This window comes from Ranitomeya imitator, chromosome 7 (assembly GCF_032444005.1).
Source record: "Ranitomeya imitator isolate aRanImi1 chromosome 7, aRanImi1.pri, whole genome shotgun sequence".
Taxonomy (NCBI): domain Eukaryota; kingdom Metazoa; phylum Chordata; class Amphibia; order Anura; family Dendrobatidae; genus Ranitomeya; species Ranitomeya imitator.
The window spans coordinates 84,630,091-84,647,414 of NC_091288.1; the positions used below are offsets into that span (position 1 = coordinate 84,630,091).

Here is a 17,324-nt window from a genome sequence, read left to right on the forward strand (position 1 = left end):
AAGCCTAACTATGGCTCTGTTAACGTATCAGGCAATGGGTGCAGTAAAACTGCAGTATAAAACAGACCGAGATCAGACCAAAATGCAAGGACTGGCTGGTGGCTCTCCCGACCCGAGTGTGATAGCTGCATAGAAATACATGAAGCTGTCATGCTTAGGTCAGGAGAGCTACCCAACAGTCCGTGAACAGCGTACCGATCTTGGTGCGATTTATACAACTGTCCGACTGCGCCCAATAGCTCGGTAATGGTTAAATGATTAATCATTATTGTGTGTGCTGTGAGTATGGGAGCTTAGCTATGGTTACCCAAGGCAGATCCAGGGTATAAAATGCTCATTCTACTGCAACTCATGGTCAAAAGCTGCCGTTGATAGTTCAAGAGGTTATCGTTCAGTAAAACAGATTTTTCTTTTAGCCGTTAAAAAAAAATAAACAGAGGTATACTCCCATTGTGATGTACCTGCAGATCCAGCAAAGGCCTCTCTGGAAGTGGTGTCTGCCCCATTCAGAAGTCTGAGCAGCTCTGCACATGACATTTTTCCGATGATGTGCTCTTTTACTTACCTGACTACTGTGGCGGCGGACTCCCAAACGAGGCATACACCACTTTCGGAGCAGTCTGTGCTAGATCCACGAAGGTAAGCCTCCATTTTTAATCACTCCATGTCTAAAAAAAAAGTACTTTCAGAAATGCCTTTAAGCAAAGGATGTTGAGAATCCCGTCAAGGACTGCTGCCAAATTGAGCCTTTCAGGACAAAGATAAATCTGTACAGTGGATCTGGAACAGCAGATGGCTGCAGACAACTCCCTGGTGACTATCTCAGAAAAACTATAGCCCTGACTTATTAATACTATATGAGTGGTGTTCAGTAAGTTATCTACCCCAACATGTTATGTTTTCGAGAGATGAACTTTTCTGTGCATGTTGAGACATGTCTAGACTTGCAACTGATATTGCAGAAGTCTGATGAAAGCACTAGAAGTGACAGGCTGGCAAGTACAGTACAGTGTGGCTCTACAAAGAAAAGTATTTGTAAGCTTCGTTCCATGATTAAATTATAAAGGACAAAATGAAGCCTAATAATAATAATAATAATAAAATAAGCCTCCATAATGGTCTGAGACAAGGAAAGACTGTGGCAAACATCGGCAGACGTTGGAAAAGTGAGTAGCCAAAACCCGCATACGGGCCCGGTCTGTGTATGACGCCGGCTCATTGAGAAACTGTAACTACTACTTTACCTGCTTCAATAAAAAGTTTCTTCAAGTTAACCCTGTGTCAAGGGTCCTGAGCCATACTCAGGTTCTTAAAGGAAATGCCTAGCTTTATCGGTCCACTAAAATACTCAAAAGTCTTTTATTCTTTTTTTTAATGATAGATTTAAGTGGAGCCCCAACGTTCTTCCCAGGGCTTTATCCACTTCACACCTGAAGGAATATGTCTGATGGCCGCATCAATGTTCTCCTACTATGGATGATGATCGTAGGCGCCTTCTAGCAATAATGTGCAAGAGCCATATTTCTGGGATTTGTTCTCAGGGTGGATCTGGCCACCTCTCTGGTAAGGAAGGAGAAGGTCGGGGTAGTCAAGTTTTTAAACAGATTATACACGAACACAATGAAGAAAATATACAAAAACTAACGTAAAGGAAATTTAGGGCTGTCTCCCTTTACAACTACTTTCAAGCAGCTATAGATGGTGCAGCTACCCATTGCACAGCTTGTAAAGGATTGCGGTACATAAAACTATAATGCCATACAACTATACCATATGGTTTCCCATGGTTTCCTATTACGGAAAGAAACAGAAGATAAATTACACCAAGGTTCTGATGTTTAGTCTTCTGTTACAACTTTATTGCCAAAACGATGAGTTACAGCCTGCCGGGTTCATCCTAAACTGTACGCATCAATAAATAGATGTCTTAGACCTGATGAGACTGGCGTACTGACTGTAGAATCTAATTTAAATGTTATAGTTTTTCCAAGTAAGTACGCCAGTCTGATCAGGTACGTATAAATGATTTATTTCATAATGTATGCAGTTTGTATTATCAAGTGTGGTTACACATCTGCTTTAAACTACACTGAAAGAGACAGAAAAGTATTAATATTGGCAAAATAATTGTTTAGTTTAACATTTTTAAGATTTATTTATGATTTGTATAAACCATACACAAACTAGATCCTCTTGTTGTTAATGTACAAATCTACAACAATTATTTTATCCTTCCAGTGCATGTAAAAACTTTGCAAATAGCCTATATAAAAAACTATTCTATCATACTATGTCTTCAGCTCTTTGGTACATTTATGAGTAAACGTGACAACAGGCTTTAACCAAACGCTGTGTAGTCTAAAAGTGCACTCTTACTATTATCTGTCCACTACTTATCAATAATCTACAATTATGTTAGATCTGTATAGGAGCTGTAGACAAAAACTGCTGATTTTTTATCAAGGCAATTTGCAAGGTTTCATATTTGTATTTATTTACACTAGATAAATTAGTGCAATAAAAAAATACCTTCAAACGTGCATATAACACATAACATTTCAGGTTACCATATAGTTAGTTTATTTGCATATTGTTAAGAGTCATTAGATGTATTTCAAATTCAATGGAAAATATCTGATGATTTTCTGGATACACAGATGAACTTAGAGAAAAAATCTAAATGGAACCTGTCTGGTCATTTCATCAGTTTTCTTGGCTCCATGCATTAATAGGTGAACTGACAATCATTACAAACACGTCCATGTTTATTTGCTTATTTCATTTTTTAAATGCAGCAAAAGCAATAAATTAAATTTTTTAAATGACTTCTGAAGAGTCAGTTGTACATTCACTGCCCAGAAGAGTCGTGATGTCTGGTGTCCGTCCTCCATGACATCTCCTCTGCCACTGTAGTCACTACCCAGCTGCTGCAAATATTGCGCATGTATCATTGCTTTATACACCCCAGGTGCATAGTAGTGAGGCATACAGGACATGGCTTTAAAAAAATGCTTGTTTTTATTTTAGCTGCGTATGAAAACCAAAAAGGGTCATGTTTGGAAGGACTGCCAAGAGTGTGCAAAGCAGTCATCAAAGCAAAAGGTGGCTACTTTGAAGAACCTAGAATATAAGACATATTTTCAGTTGTTTCACACTTTTTTGTTAAGTATATAATTCCACATGTGTTAATTCATAATTTTGATGCCTTCAGTATGAATGTACAATTTTCATCGTCATGAAAATACAGAAAAATCTTTAAATGAGAAGGTGTGTCCAAACTTTTGGTCTGTACTGTATGTATAGGTATGTTTAATTGAAGTGTCACATCAGCAATGAAAACATTTTATTTACAAAATAGAATATATCACAAATCTCCTACCAGAGGCTGCTTGTTTTTCACCAGGCACACAATTCTCATAGCTTCTTCATTCTCTGGGATGTTTTCCGGTAGTGGAGGAAGAACAGGTTCAAAATCTTTCTGTGCCACTGTATCATGGGCAGACATCAGTGCCTGAGGAGTTGAACAACAGTATTAATATGTTTTTATTTGGAATATTGCTTTGCTGTTTCTTGTGCATATAAAAAGAGAATAGTTTTCCAAATATTTAAATGTATAACTTATGTAGTTGTACTAACATAACAAGCAAGCAAACCTATAAAATGCCTTGCCTTAAAGTGTGGGCCTCGCAGAAGGCGTCTTAATTCACGTGAGTTAGATGAAGAAGGGGACTCACGCAGCACATCTGCAACCTGACAAGAAATTACATTTGTGATTTAAACTTTTAGTTCCAACGTCACAAAATGTTGCCTCTGATGTACATTAAGAAGCAACAGACTGCTCCACAATCACAACCAAAATTATACAACCTCCTTTGTCAATTAGGTGTATTTGCAAAATGTATAAACTTTCTGCTGTTCACAATAAACCACTCTGTGTGACTGCAGACTTGTGAATTGTGCTCTGCCAGGATTCTCCAGTGCTGGTGGTAAGGTCGGACGGTCATGTCACCACAAGTTAGCGGTATGCATACTTTTGGCCCTTTCCGACTAGACTTGCGTGGCCTTGCTCAATACAAGTGAATTGAGCAAGGCTGGGCCCTTCTAGTTGGAATGTGGCTGGGAGTATGTACTGTATATCAATCAGATGACAGTCCTGTATTGCCAATGCGAGCACAGTGAGAATTCACAAGTCTGCAGTCACATTGAGTTTCCGCGGACTTTGTGATGAACCTCGCAAACCACTTTAACTTTTTTGGACCACTTTCTAGTCTAAGGGTACCGTCACACAGTGAAATTTTGATCGCTACGACGGCACGATTCGTGACGTTCGAGCGATATATCCGTGACGTTCGAGCGATATCGCAATGTCTGACACGCTCCTGCGATCAGGAACCCCGCTGAGAATCGTACGTCGTAGCAGATCGTTTGAAACTTTCTTTCGTCGTCTAGTGTCCCGCTGTGGCGGCATGATTGCATGGTGTAACATATATCGTATACGATGTGTGCATAGTAACCAACGGCTTCTACATCGCACATACATCATGAAATTATCGCTCCAGCGTCGTACATTGCAAAGTGTGACAGCAGTCTACGACGCTGGAGCGATATTGTTACGACGCTGGAGCGTCACGGATCGTACCGTTGTAGCGATCAAAATTTCACTGTGTGACGGTACCCTTAGCCATACATCCAATATGCAATAAATGTCACAGTCAATAGTCCAAGCATTTAACGCTGTTTTTATCTTAAATACCCATGATGCAACCTTCGAAGCCCTTGATTAAAAGGATCGGTTGTACTTGAGACAACACTAGATTTACAAATGTGAGCTCTTGTGAGGGATTCCATTCAGGAGTAGATTAATTCTGAGACTGCAGTAGTCCATAAAAGTTGTGTTTTCTGTAGAATTTGGAAAAACCGTTTGTTATATTAGTTGTGTTGAGATATTTACATTTTTCTTGTTTTATTTGTTTATTGCAAACAGCAGAAAAATTTGAAATTTGGAATCATTTTCTTTGCAACCGTAAAACGGCAGGATATAATATAATTAACAGTTTTGTGCTTTTTTCAACAACTTTGTACAGCTACAATGCACCTAAAACAAACACATGCTATGTTGTGAATAATCTTGATTGAAAATCTCCCACTATATTGTGAATTGTGTCCACAGCGCCTGTGTAGAGCTATTGATCTCCATGTAACAGACTATAGATAAACCCTGTACAGTTGACTTAAGGTACCTTCACACTGAGCGACTTTAGAATTATAGCGATAGCGATCCGTGACATTGCAGCGTCCTGGCTAGCGATATCGTTGTGTTTGACACGCAGCAGCGATCAGTATCCTGCTGTGAGATCGCTGGTCGGATCTAGAAGGCCAAAACTTTATTTCGTTGCTGGATCACCCGCTGACATCGCTGAATCGGCGTGTGTGACGCCGATCCAGCGATGTCTTCACTTGTAACCAGGGTAAACATCGGGTTACTAAGCGCAGGGCCGCGCTTAGTAACCCGATATTTACCCTGGTTACCATTGTAAATGTAAAAAAAAAAAAACACTACATACTCACATTCCGGTGCCTGTCACGTCCCCGGCGTCCGCTTCCCTGCACTCCTCCTGCATCCTGTGTCAGCGCCGGCCGGCTGTAAAGCAGAGCACAGCGGTGATGTCACCGCTCTGCTTTACTGCCGGCGCTTACACAGGATGCAGGAGGAGTGCAGGGAAGCGGACGCCAGGGACGTGACAGGCACCGGAATGTGAGTATGTGTTTTTTTTTTTTTACATTTACAATGGTAACAAGGGTAAACATCGGGTTACTAAGTGCGGCCCTGCGTTTAGTAACCCGATGTTTACCCTGGTTACCCGGGGACTTCGGCATCGTTGGTCGCTGGAGAGCTGTCTGTGTGACAGCTCTCCAGCGACCACACAGCGACACTGCAGCGATCGGTATCGTTGTCTATATTGCTGCAGCGTCACTTAATGTGACGGTACCTTTACTCCACTCTATCTGCTCCCACTTCTACTGTTGGTATACTGCCAAGATAATGAGACAATGGGGTGGAGTACAGGCCCTCAAGTACATTATGCCACGAACATCAATGGGTTCAGCCGACAGTCTGATGATAAAGATACGGTATGTGCGATTTCAGATTGCCGATCCTTTTGATCTTTAAGAGATGAGATGCTACCAGAGATGTCTAGCAGCAACTCTCTCATAGACAACAGTTGGGTGAGATAACTGAAGGCTGAACCATAGTTTAGCCATCATCTATATAAAGTGTTCGGCGGGCTTAAAGGGGTTGTCCGGTCTAACATAACAAGTCACCAGTTACTCTTTGTGGCTGCAGACTTGTGAATCTTCACAGCACACGTACTGCATGCACCAGGAACAGCGGTCACGTGACCATACGCAATACAGTTAGGGCCAGAAATATTTGGACAGTGACACAAGTTTTGTTATTTTAGCTGTTTACAAAAACATGTTCAGAAATACAATTATATATATAATATGGGCTGAAAGTGCACACTCCCAGCTGCAATATGATAGTTTCCACATCCAAATCGGAGAAAGGGTTTAGGAATCATAGCTCTGTAATGCATAGCGTCCTCTTTTTCAAGGGACCAAAAGTAATTGGACAATGGACTCTAAGGGCTGCAATTAACTCTGAAGGTGTCTCCCTCGTTAACCTGTAATCAATGAAGTAGTTAAAAGGTCAGGGGTGGATTCCAGGTGTGTGGTTTTGCATTTGGAAGCTGTTGCTGTGAGCAGACAACATGCGGTCAAAGGAACTCTCAATTGAGGTGAAGCAGAACATCCTGAGGCTGAAAAAAAAGAAAAAAACCATCAGAGAGATAGCAGACATGCTTGGAGTAGCAAAATCAACAGGTACATTCTGAGAAAAAAGGAATTGACTGGTGAGCTTGGGAACTCAAAAAGGCCTGGGCGTCCACGGATGACAACAGTGGTGGATGATCGCCGCATACTTAATTTGGTGAAGAAGAACCCGTTCACAACATCAACTGAAGTCCAGAACACTCTCAGTGAAGTAGGTGTATCTGTCTCTAAGTCAACAGTAAAGAGAAGACTCCATGACAGTAAATACAAAGGGTTCACATCTAGATGCAAACCATTCATCAATACCAAAAATAGACAGGCCAGAGTTAAATTTGCAGAAAAACACCTCAAGAAGCCAGCTCAGTTCTGGAAAAGTATTCTATGGACAGATGAGACAAAGATCAACCTGTACCAGAATGATGGGAAGAAAAAAGTTTGGAGAAGAAAGGGAACGGCACATGATCCAAGGCACACCACATCCTCTGTAAAACATGGTGGAGGCAACGTGATGGCATGGGCATGCATGGCTTTCAATGGCACTGGGTCACTTGTGTTTATTGATGACATAAGAGCAGACAAGAGTAGCCGGATGAATTCTGAAGTGTTCCGGGATATACTTTCAGCCCAGATTCAGCCAAATGCTGCAAAGTTGATTGGACGGCGCTTCATAGTACAGATGGACAATGACCCCAAGCATACAGCCAAAGCTACCCAGGAGTTCATGAGTGCCAAAAAGTAGAACATTCTGCAATGGCCAAGTCAATCTCCAGATCTAAACCCAATTGAGCATGCATTTCACTTGCTCAAATCCAGACTTAAGACGGAAAGACCCACAAACAAGCAAGACCTGAAGGCTGCGGCTGTAAAGGCCTGGCAAAGCATTAAGAAGGAGGAAACCCAGCGTTTGGTGATGTCCATGGGTTCCAGACTTAAGGCAGTGATTGCCTCCAAAGGATTTGCAACAAAATATTGAAAATAAAAATATTTTGTTTGGGTTATGTTTATTTGTCCAATTACTTTTGACCTCCTAAAATGTGGAGTGTTTGTAAAGAAATGTGTACAATTCCTACATTTTCTATCAGATATTTTTGTTCAACCCTTCAAATTAAACGTTACAATCTGCACTTGAATTCTGTTGTAGAGGTTTCATTTCAAATCCAATGTTGTGGCATGCAGAGCCCAACTCGCGAAAATTGTGTCACTGTCCAAATATTTCTGGCCCTAACTGTATACCTACTCCCGGTCAGAATCTGACTAGACGGTTTCAGGCTTCATGCAAAACACTTGCATTGAGCATACCAGAAATAGTCTAGTCAGATTCTGGCCGGGAGTAGGCGTATCGCATGGTCACATGACCGCTGTTCCCGGCGCTGACACCGGAGAAACCTTACAGAACGCAGTGCGCATGCTGTAAAGATTCTCTAGTCTGCAGTCACATAGAGTGACTGCAGACTTGTTGTTTTACACCGGACAACCCCTTTGGATTACACTGTCGCAAAATCAAACATCTATTGAAATAGTAGACAATATGGAAGACACTAACCTCGCTGCATAAAGCACGAGCCTTTGGTAAAACAGGAACAGGCCTCTTCCTTATATATTCATGCAGACAATCATGTACCTGTTAGAAAAAAATAACTAAAAATATCTGTATGTAATTTGATATATAGTAATAGATGCAATACATGTTTTAATTATTTATTTATAGGGTTAATCCTGGACTAATTTATTTTTTTTTACTATGGGTCTAAGAGCTATCAGGCAGGTTGTTTGCTAACTACTTGTCTGTTCTGCCTCTGCTGATCTCTGCTGGCTCAAAGCAGTCACAGATCATTACTGTCGATGATACGGTGGCTTCAGCTAAAGTCACATTGACAGATCAGCAGCTTCTCTTCCGCTCTTCTCTGTTGACAGGGCGTGACTGCCAATGTCATGCTGATTGACAGCCACCTCCTTGCTGCATAACTACAGGAAGCTGACTGTTAGGCCTCTTTCACACTTCCGTCTTTCAGCTCCCGTCACAATCCATCGTTTTTTGAGAATGCAGGATCCTGCAAAAAAGTTTGCAGGATCCTGCATTTTCTCATAGCGACGGATTGTGACGGATAGCCATCCGTTTCATCCGTCTTTCACTGGATCCTGCGTTCAGAGGAACGTTTTTTCTGCACGTCGGAAAATCGGTCAGCGACGCATCCTGCGCTGCTCGTCACTGGCTACAATAGTAGCCTATGGGCGCAGGATGCGTCGCTGCCTGTGAAAAGCAGGGGTCCCGCCTTTTCAAAGAGAGCATGCGTCGAAGAATTTCCTGTCAGGGAAATTCTCTCTCGCTCGCTTTCTCTTTTTACTATTGATGCTGTTTATGCAGCATCAATAGTAACAAGATATAATGTGAAAAATAATAAAAAAATAAAAAATCACAATATTCTCACCTACCGGCGTTCCCACGCAGCGTCACCGATGCTCCCGGCAGCTAGCGATACTCCTAGTAATACATTGTGAAATCTCGCGGTCCCACGAGACCATGACTTCTCACGAGATTTCGCAATGTATTACTAGGAACGCTAGCTGCCGGGAGCATCGCTGCGCGGGAACACTGGTAGATGAGAATACTGCGATTTTTTTTTTTTAACCTGGTTTGTGTTGTGTATGCGTTTTCGCAGCGGAAAACCGCTGCGAAGACGCATACACAACAGGTGCACATAGGTCGACGGGTCCATCAGTAAGACGGGCCCAGTGCACACGTTTTCCACAATCTGCAAGAGGATCCGTCATTTCAACTTCTTGACGGATCCTGAGCAGATTTGGAAGACGGAAGTGTGAAAAAAGCCTTAAGCATCATGACGTCAGCAGTCACACCCCATCGACATAGCAGTCCAGAAGAGGAAGAGCTGCACTGTTGACATGGGGCAGCGGAATCGCTGGCAGGAGCAGTCAATGCCAGCTCTAACTTTGAAGCCGGGTAGAACAGGCAGGTAGTTAGTAACTATCTGCTGTTAGTCCTTAAAAAAATATAAACTAACATTTAAAAAAGCACAGTGGGCATGATATTTATATAAATCCCATCACACTATTAATATTGGGTCAATATTTTACCTCAGTATTTGTAAGCCAAAATTAGGAGAGGAACAATCAGAGGAAAAGTATAATAGAAACACTCCTGATTTTGGCTTACAAATACTGAGGTAAAATACTGACCAAATACTGAACGTGTGAATGTGGCCTCTCATATATTGTTGTGGGGTCCAGGAATTTACCTACACATCCGTTAATTATACTGAGCATTTCCAAAGTGGATGGCTATATCTATTTTTGGAGGGGGTGACTTGAAATTTTTTGGTAAGTAAGCTACTCTATCTTCTTAGTAAATCACAGTATAATAAGGAGATTCCATATTTTCCTCTATCATGTTCATATTTCCCTTCTGTGTGATTTTTCAAATATATTATGGTCCTGTCCTTTTTTCACTAACATATAAATGATATTTGTGAACTCCAACATCTTGGGCACACACCAGTTATCCAGCACTTGTCCTCCGTGAATAAAAATACACTTTATTTCTCCATATTAAAAGCAGCACAAAAATGGAAAAAAAGCAATACAGCCCCATACAAACCATACCCATGTAGCCCACGCTTAACACCTCTTTATGTGTATACTTGTTAGTTAGGCATGTTTAGAACCATGGCTCTTAAGACCACGGTCACACATTCGGTATTTGGTCAGTATTTTACCTCAGTATTCGTAAGTCAAAACCAGGAGTGGGTGATAAATCTAGAAATGGTGACGTGTTTCTATTAGGCCGGGGTCACACTAGCGAGTTTTTCGGACGTATGAGAGGCGCACACGGACTAATGATTTTCCATGGGGCAGCTCCTATCTGCCGTATATTTCGCAGCCGTATTTTACAGCCGTAGAAAATCGCAGCATGCTGCGTTTGTCAGCGTATTGCGCAAAAATTCCGCCAATGAAAGTCTATGGGGGCGAGAAAAATACGGATTACACACGGACCAACAGTGTGACTTGCGAGAAATACGCCAGACATCTCCAGGTGCAAGGAAATGTGCCAAGCCCTCAATCAGGAAGCTCAGACATGCTAATTAGCTGAAAAAGCCAGAGAGACATCCTGGAAGTCTGGCGCTCGCCTCCACGGAGTTGCAAACAGCATGGCAAACATCATGAATATCGATATGCTCCTGGTCCTGGTCCAGGAAAGGCCCGAAATTTGGGACCATCGGGATGTCAATTATGCCAACCGGGCTCGGAAAGAGGCTGCTTGGAGGAGCATTTGTGGGATCCTTTTCCCAGAATATGACCAGCGGCCACGTGAGGTCAAGAGTCAAATGAGTAAGTACACTCATGTTTATCTATTCTTTAATATTGGAAACTGCATTACCTACATGATTTGCTGACTATTGTAATTTACATTAACATTATTATCATTTATTTATTTAGCACCATTAATTGTATGGTGCTGGACATGAGAAACGGGTTACGTTCAGAGTTTTATAGATGTCGTTTACATTAACAAAATTTACAATGACATACTGCTACAAAGGGAAGAGGACCCTGTCCTTATGGCCTGAAATGCTTTGTATTTTGCATTAGATCATATTGTGCTGTTTGTGTTGACAATATTTATATTGATGATCTTTTTTAAGAAATGCAGGTTACTAGGCCACATTAAAATCTGTAAAATCACTGTCGCCTTGTGTTACCACTGTGCACAATGACCTTATCTGTTGTGAATTCTGCTTTTGGGCTCCCTCCGGTGGTTGTAGGTGGTAATGCAGTTGTCCCTGGGCTGCAGTCCTGGACAGGTGTATCTGCTGATTGCAATTCTGACTGGGGTATTTAGGTTTGCAGGACTCATTAGTCCTTGCCAGTTGTCAATGTTTCTTGGGAAGTGTTGGATCTCTGTCTGGCTTCTCCTGCTTAGCTGCCAATTCAGCAAAGATAAGTGTCTGTTTCTTTTTCTATGGCACACAAGCTGTGTGCTTGTTTTTTTTATTGTATTCCTGCTCTGAGTGTAGGAGTCTCTGGAGTTGCAGGTATACGTTCCACGTCTTTAGTTAGATGGAGGAATTTTTTGTATAATCTGCTGTGGATGTTTTTGAAGGGTTTTAATACTGACCGCACAGTACTCTGTCCTATCCTTTCCTATTTTAGCTAGAGTGGCCTCTTGTGCTAAATCCTGTTTTTCTGCCTGTGTGTGTCTTTCCTCTCCTACTCACAGCCAATATTTGTGGGGGGCTGCCTATCCTTTGGGGTTCTGCTCTGAGGCAAGGTAGAATTCCTATTTCCCTCTTTAGGGGTATTTAGTCCTCCGGCTGTGACGAGGTGTCTAGGGCTTGTTAGGCACACCCCACGGCTACTTCTAGTAGCGGTGTTAAGATCAGGATTTGCGGTCAGTATAGTTACCACCTACTCCAGTGAAAGTTTTCATGCTGCTCCAAGGTCACCGGATCATAACACTTATCCATTATTTTTGCGGTTTTATTGCAGTGGAAGATGTTATGAGACGATGGCGCAGCATATGCGACCAGTATAGGAGAGAAAGACAGCAGCGGGCCAGGAGTGGTTCCGCAGTGCCTGCCAAAAAGCGCAAATATATTTATTATGACCGACTCTCCTTTTTGGATCCCAGTATGGATCTGAGACCGTAAGTAAAAACATCAAAACACATTACCCATATATTTTTTAATGGTCAAAGTTAAAATTTAAATGACTTATTCTCATACTTTACTAACAGAACACAGTCCACCCTCACTGAGAGGGAGACTGGCTCGGACTCGGAGGCCATCATAGATCCAGTTGGGGAAGGAGAAGAGGTGGCTGGCCCATCTTCACATCCTTCCAGCGACATCCCTCCTGCAACATCTTCAGTTGCACCCCAAGATCCGGCAACAACTGGACAAGAAGCTGCACCACCACCCACAGCAGCACCACATCCAGTAAGCCAGGAGGAAGCAGGAAACAGTAGCAGCCCTACTGTTCCTCTGGAGACATCCCCACAGCCTGCTGTAATTTCCCGCCGTGGCCGCAGGAGGAGAGAGCTGCAAGAAAGTTGCAGGAATGTGGACACTGGGGTCCTAAATTATTTGGCCAGGACTGCACAGGATAATGGTGAGGAGGCCTTTGCGAGGAGCCTGGCCCGGTACCTCCATCCCATACCCCATGAGGCAAGGCTACGTGTGAGAGGGTATATTCAAATACTTATTGATTCATGCACCCCACCAAATGATCCATATGAATTGTTTGAGATCATTGAGAGGTGGCAGCTCTCATCATGTAACCTCCTGCGCATTCCATCATCTCACCAGGTGCATGATCAACAAGTATTTGAAGCACCCCCTCCACGTGTGCCTACACCTCTACCCCTTCCCACCCAAAACCAACCAAGGCCATCACATTACCATAATCAGACATTCCATCAACCTTCCCAATATGGCCACTTGTCTAGACCCAGTGCTGGAGGCTGGTCCCAACCTGGTTTTGGACGACATGGCCATATTGAGTGGGGTTATGAGCCAATGCCTTTTTTTCCACCTCATGAGGGCCATACTCAAAACACTTATTATTCTAGCCAATACCCAACTGCCCAATATGATCAAGGGCATCATTTTGAGCATGGTCAAACATCCAACACACAGGATGATGTACAATTAGCCCAACAAAGGCCACCTGACCAGGACCCTGAGCTTCCACCATCTCCTCCACCAACTTACAGAAATCTGTAATGCTTTTTTGTTTAAATTTTGTTACTATTTTACATTTCATTTTCTTACAATTTTATTTTTTACTCTGCTGTGATAACACTTGTTTTTTGGTTTTTTTTTTATAATGGAAAAAAAAACATATGATAATAATATGGTGTTTAAACACAAAAAGTGGCTTGGGCTACAAATAAAAAATTGAGTCCAAAATCATTTACAGTTTGTTTGACCAATCATTCCAACATTATACTCAATTACTCGGTTGTTGAACATCTTTTACATTAGTCAAAGAGACACACATAGTTAAGTAATGTATTTTTGTAAAGTTTTTAACTTTGCAAAACATATATAGATATATATTAAAACATTACAACACAGAAACAGCATTATCTTGCCAGGGAGTAGCTCCATGAGTTGAAACAAAATAATTTGTAAATATATCCCTAACTTTTATGCCGGAAAGGGGACGCCGCGGAGGAAGGACTTGTGTTGTAGGCCTACCCACATTAGGCGACATGCCTTCACCACTGTCAGTTGAGGAGCACTCATGAATTCTTGTGAAGTTGTGTAGAACAACACAAGCTTTTATTACTTCATTAACATTTGCCTCACTTAGCTGAATGGCAGACTGGAGAACACGCCATTTTGCTGCCATAATGCCAAAGGCGCACTCCACCAGTCGCCTTGCCCGTGAAAGTCTGACATTAAATACACTTCGCCGGTGGTCCAGATTGCGCCAGGGATAAGGCCTCATGACATGCCTGGTCAATTGGAAGGCCTCATCTGCCACAAGTAAATATGGCACTGGTTCAGCATTGGAGCCTGGGAGTTGTCGTGGTGGTGGGAGGTCCAACAGGTTTTCACGTAGCCGCCGACCCATAATGGATGCATTGAAGACTCTAGAGCCTCCAGTTTGCCCATAGGCCCCAATATCTACAATTATAAACCTGTAGTTACTGTCAACTACAGCGAAGATAAAAACTACAGAGGAAAACTGCTTATAATTATAGAATTGGGTGCCCGAGTTCGGTGGCTTACGCACCGCTATGTTTCCCATCCAGGGCTCCAATACAGTGCGGAGATTGACAATAGTGTGAAAAACCACAGGCTATTTTGAGCCAATCCTCCATTTTGGGCTCCGGCATCACAAGTTCATGCAGTTTGTCCCAGATTTGAACACATGTGTTACGTACAATGCCTGAAATTGTTGACCGCCCTATGAGAAATTCAAGATGTAATCCTGCATAAGATAATCCAGTTGACAGGAATCTGAAAGCACAAAACAAAAATATATATATATATACAGTTAGGTCCATATATATTTGGACAGAGACAACATTTTTCTAATTTGGTTATAGACATTACCACAATGAATTTTAAACAAAACAATTCAGATGCAGTTGAAGTTCAGACTTTCAGCTTTCATTTGAGGTATCCACATTAAAATTGGATGAAGGGTTTAGGAGTTTCAGCTCCTTAACATGTGCCACCCTGTTTTTAAAGGGACCAAAAGTAATTGGACAATTGACTCCAAGGCAATTTCATGGACAGGTGTGGGCAATCCCTTTGTTATGTCATTCTCAGTTAAGCAGATAAAAGACCTGGAGTTGATTTGAGGTGTGGTGCTTGCATTTGGAAGGTTTTGCTGTGAAGTAAGCATTCGATCAAAGGAGCTCTCCATGCAGGTGAAACACGCCATCCTTAAGCTGCGAAAACAGAAAAAACCCATCCGAGAAATTGCTACAATATTAGGAGTGTCAAAATCTACAGTTTGGAACATCCCGAGAAAGAAAGAAAGCACTGGTGAACTCATCAATGCAAAAAGACCAGGGCGCCCACGGAAGACAACAGTGGTGGATGATCGCAGAATAATCTCCATGGTGAAGAGAAACCCCTTCACAACAGCCAACCAGGTGAACAACACTCTCCAGGAGGTCGGCGTATCAATATCCAAATCTACCATAAAGAGAAGACTGCATGAAAGTAAATACAGAGGTTCACTGCATGGTGCAAGTCACTCATAAACATCAAGAATAAAAAGGCTTGACTGGACATTGCTAAAAACATGTAAAAAAGCCAGCATAGTTCTGGAAGAACATTCTTTGGACAGACGAAACCAAGATCAACCTCTACCAGAATGATGGAAAGAGAAAAATATGGTGAAGGTGTGGTACAGCTCATGATCCCAAGCATACCACATCATCGGTAAAACACGGCGGAGGCAGTGTGATGGCTTGGGCATGCATGGCTGCCAGTGGCACTGGGTCGCTAGGGTTTATTAATGATGTGACACAGGACAGATGCAGCCGAATGAATTCTAAGGTATTCAGAGCCATACTGTGTGCTCAGATCCAGCCAAATGCAGCCAAACTGATTGGTTGTCGTTTCATACTACAGATGGGCAATGACCCAAAACATAAAGCCAAAGCAACCCAGGAGTTTATTAAAGCAAAGAAATGGAATATTCTTGAATGGCAAAGTCAGTCACCTGATCTCAACCCAATTGAGCATGCATTTCAATTGTTAAAGACTAAACTTCAGACAGAAAGGCCCACAAACAAACAGCAACTGAAAATCACCGCAGTGAAGGCCTGGCAGAGCATTAAAAAGGAGGAAACACAGCGTTTGGTGATGTCTATGAGTTCAAGACTTCAGGCAGTCATTGCCAACAAAGGGTTTTCAACCAAGTACTAAAAATGAACATTTTATTTAAAATTATTGAATCTGTCCAATTACTTTTGGTCCCTTTAAAAACAGGGTGGCACATGTTAAGGAGCTGAAACTCCTAAACCCTTCATCCAATTTTAATGTGGATACCCTCAAATGAAAGTCTGAAAGTCTGAACTTCAACTGCATCTGATTTGTTTTGTTTAAAATTCATTGTAGTAATGTCTATAACCAAAATTAGAAAAATGTTGTCTCTGTCCAAATATATATGGACCTAACTGTACGTTGCAATGCTTAGACAAAACCACAGTAAACCAAAGTAATATGAGGAAAAAAAAAAGGCAGGAGAGCAGTGTACCTTCATAAATTTACACTGGATAACAACATTTAACATTTACTACATATTTGTATAGGATTGATCAAACATTTAGTAATCTAATTAAAATAATATGCTAGGTTTATAAAATTTAAAAAAATATATCATCAACATACAGTATGTGAGGATGGTGATTACATACCGTAAGGTAAGGAGAAGACACTCCTCTGCGGATATGCATTTCTGCATCCTGGTGTCCTGATACGTGATTCCTGGACGTACGATCTCCAACAACATATCAAAGGCGGATATTGTCATCCGACAGTAGTTGAAGAATTTTCCCAGGTGTGTCCGCAGAGCTGAATAGAGCCTGTGAAAATGCCCTTTAGTGGAGCGTTGCTGCAAAAGTGGATGCACCCACATTCTTCTTCTCCTCCTTCGCGGATCAACTATCACAGGGTATGGCTGGCCAAAGCGGCATGACAAGACCCAATTAAATAACACCCGCTGAGTTGGTGTGAATTGCAGGAGGTCAGACATGTTGCACAAGTAACACCACAACACCTACCCAAGCAAAGCACCAAAATGGCCATATAGGAGGGTTTCATCTGTTGTTGAGGCCTTAAATAGGATTAGGCTGATGATTTAAATTATTTTCAGGCCTCAAAATCGTTAACATGTCCAATTTGTGAGTTTGCGTTAAAAAAAAGCATTAGGATGGCATACGGGTTACATAAGGAGGTAAACATGCGTTAAATACGCTGCCACATCCTGACTACGGATGACATACGGAT

The 17,324-nt window shown here is 41.9% G+C and overlaps 1 protein-coding gene across 1 annotated transcript in view; it reads right to left on the minus strand.

Annotated features, from left to right (window-relative positions):
* The window catches only part of MPP4 (MAGUK p55 scaffold protein 4), a 149,578-nt gene that overhangs the window by 87,652 nt on the left and 44,602 nt on the right, over positions 1 to 17,324 (minus strand). Inside the window, exons 4-6 of the mRNA XM_069733562.1 lie at positions 8,378 to 8,455; positions 3,670 to 3,750; positions 3,380 to 3,511 (exon numbers count right to left, since the gene is read on the minus strand). Of these exons, the coding sequence (XP_069589663.1) occupies positions 3,380 to 3,511; positions 3,670 to 3,750; positions 8,378 to 8,455 (291 nt within the window). The remainder of the gene's footprint in view (positions 1 to 3,379; positions 3,512 to 3,669; positions 3,751 to 8,377; positions 8,456 to 17,324) is intronic.